The sequence below is a fragment of the Hevea brasiliensis genome, chromosome 12, assembly GCF_030052815.1.
Source record: "Hevea brasiliensis isolate MT/VB/25A 57/8 chromosome 12, ASM3005281v1, whole genome shotgun sequence".
NCBI lineage: Eukaryota > Viridiplantae > Streptophyta > Magnoliopsida > Malpighiales > Euphorbiaceae > Hevea > Hevea brasiliensis.
The window spans coordinates 13,141,523-13,143,296 of NC_079504.1; the positions used below are offsets into that span (position 1 = coordinate 13,141,523).

A 1,774-nucleotide genomic window follows, 5' to 3' on the forward strand; every position below is an offset into this window, starting at 1 on the left:
TAACACAAAATATGTTTATTGTATAATATTAGGTTGTTTTCAATAAATAGAAATGCTCCATCATGTGCTATAGAAATTTTTATACAATCTATTATTTTTTTTTTTCATTTTAATAACTAATAAATATATTCGTGGTCATTTTTTGGACATTATTGAATATTGTGCAATTTTTTTTTAATGGAGCTGCAATTAATCACAATTACTACTTTAAAATAACAATTTATCCATGCATTTAAAAAAAAATCTTGCAAAACTACAATTTAAAGATTTTAGGAAAAATAAAAATAAAAAAGAAATAGCATCTTAAAAAATATATTAAAAATTAATTGAAAATATTCACATCAGAAAAAAAATTAAAAATAAATTAATTTTAATGCGAAAGAAAAATAAAAACATAAATAATTAGAAAAATGAAAAAAAAATAAATGAAAAGCTAAATAAATACCATATGCATATTAAAATTTTATTTGTGAAATGTGAATAACTAATTAATTTATGAAGAAAAAAATTATTTATAATAATAATAATAATAATATCTTACGTTTTTATATGAAAAAGAATTATATAAATCACGTTGTAGAAGAACAATTTAATCTAACAATTAAAATTGTATTTAATAAGTTGTGAAATTAATTATTTTAATAACCGCATTTTTGCAGCTGTTGCCTCAGAAGCATAGAGTCTCTGAAGCCTTGGTGTCAAAGGAAAATAATACATCCTCTTCCATGCTACATTTGTCTTACTTGATCCCCTTCGAGGCTTGTATCTTGGCAGCCCACAAAATTTGCATTTAGTTAAAATATTATCATTTCCCCAATATATCATGCAACCAAGCTTGCAACAGTCAATTTTTTCCACAGGTAGACCCAATCCCCGTATAAGCTTCTTCGTCTTGTAAAAACTATCAACAAACTTATTTTCATCTGGTAAAACTTCCCTCACAAAATTCACAATCTGGTCATAGCATTTCTCGGACAAGTGATTTTCTGACTTAATATGCAACATTCGAGCTACGGCAGATAATTGTGAATGCCTCTCACAACCAGACCACAATTCCTCTTCAGTTGCTTTTAGCATATCATAAAATTTTTTCGATTCTGGATTTGGCAGTTCTTCCATATTATCAACTTCATTATCTAGTGAAGGAAAATTCGCCATAGCATTTTGAAAATGGGGACCAGCAACATCAAACACCATATTACGGTATGGGTTAGTGTCACCATGGAAATGTTCTTGCCTTGGAACATTGACCTCAATGGCATACGTTGAAGAACACAATGATTCACCATGTGCAGTCCATTTTAGATAGTTAGGTCTAAACCCCTTACTAACAAGATGAAATTTGACATCATCCACAAGTAGGTACTTTCGATTTATGCACTTTGCACACGGACATCTTATTTTACTCTCGTCCATAAATTCTGGCTTACTACAAGCAAAATTGATAAATGCTTCCAACCCACTAAGAAACTCTGGATTCAATAGTCCATTTGGAAGCTTCCTAGCATACATCCAACTCCTGGAGGTATCCATGTTCTAAAAAAAATATTTAAACAAGTTATAATGCAAACATTTATTTTAAATTTATTCCATGCAATCAAAGCAACAAATTCATGCCATGCTCAAACTACAAAAGAAAGAACACATAACGTGAAAGGAAACCTCTCAAGTATTCTTAAATGTGACACTCTTAAAAGAAACATTAGGAGAACTTCACAATAAGTAATTGACAAAAAAAAAACATTAAGTAATTTGTCCATTTATTACTAAATTA

At 28.7% G+C, this 1,774-nt stretch overlaps 1 protein-coding gene across 1 annotated transcript; it reads right to left on the reverse strand.

The window, feature by feature from the left end:
* Nucleotides 1-633: 633 nt before the first annotated feature.
* On the reverse strand, nt 634-1,533 carry LOC110661296 (uncharacterized). The gene has a single exon (XM_058130560.1). The coding sequence runs from the start codon at nt 1,531-1,533 to the stop codon at nt 634-636; it is 900 nt and encodes a 299-aa protein (XP_057986543.1).
* Between the last annotated feature and the right edge of the window lie 241 nt (nt 1,534-1,774).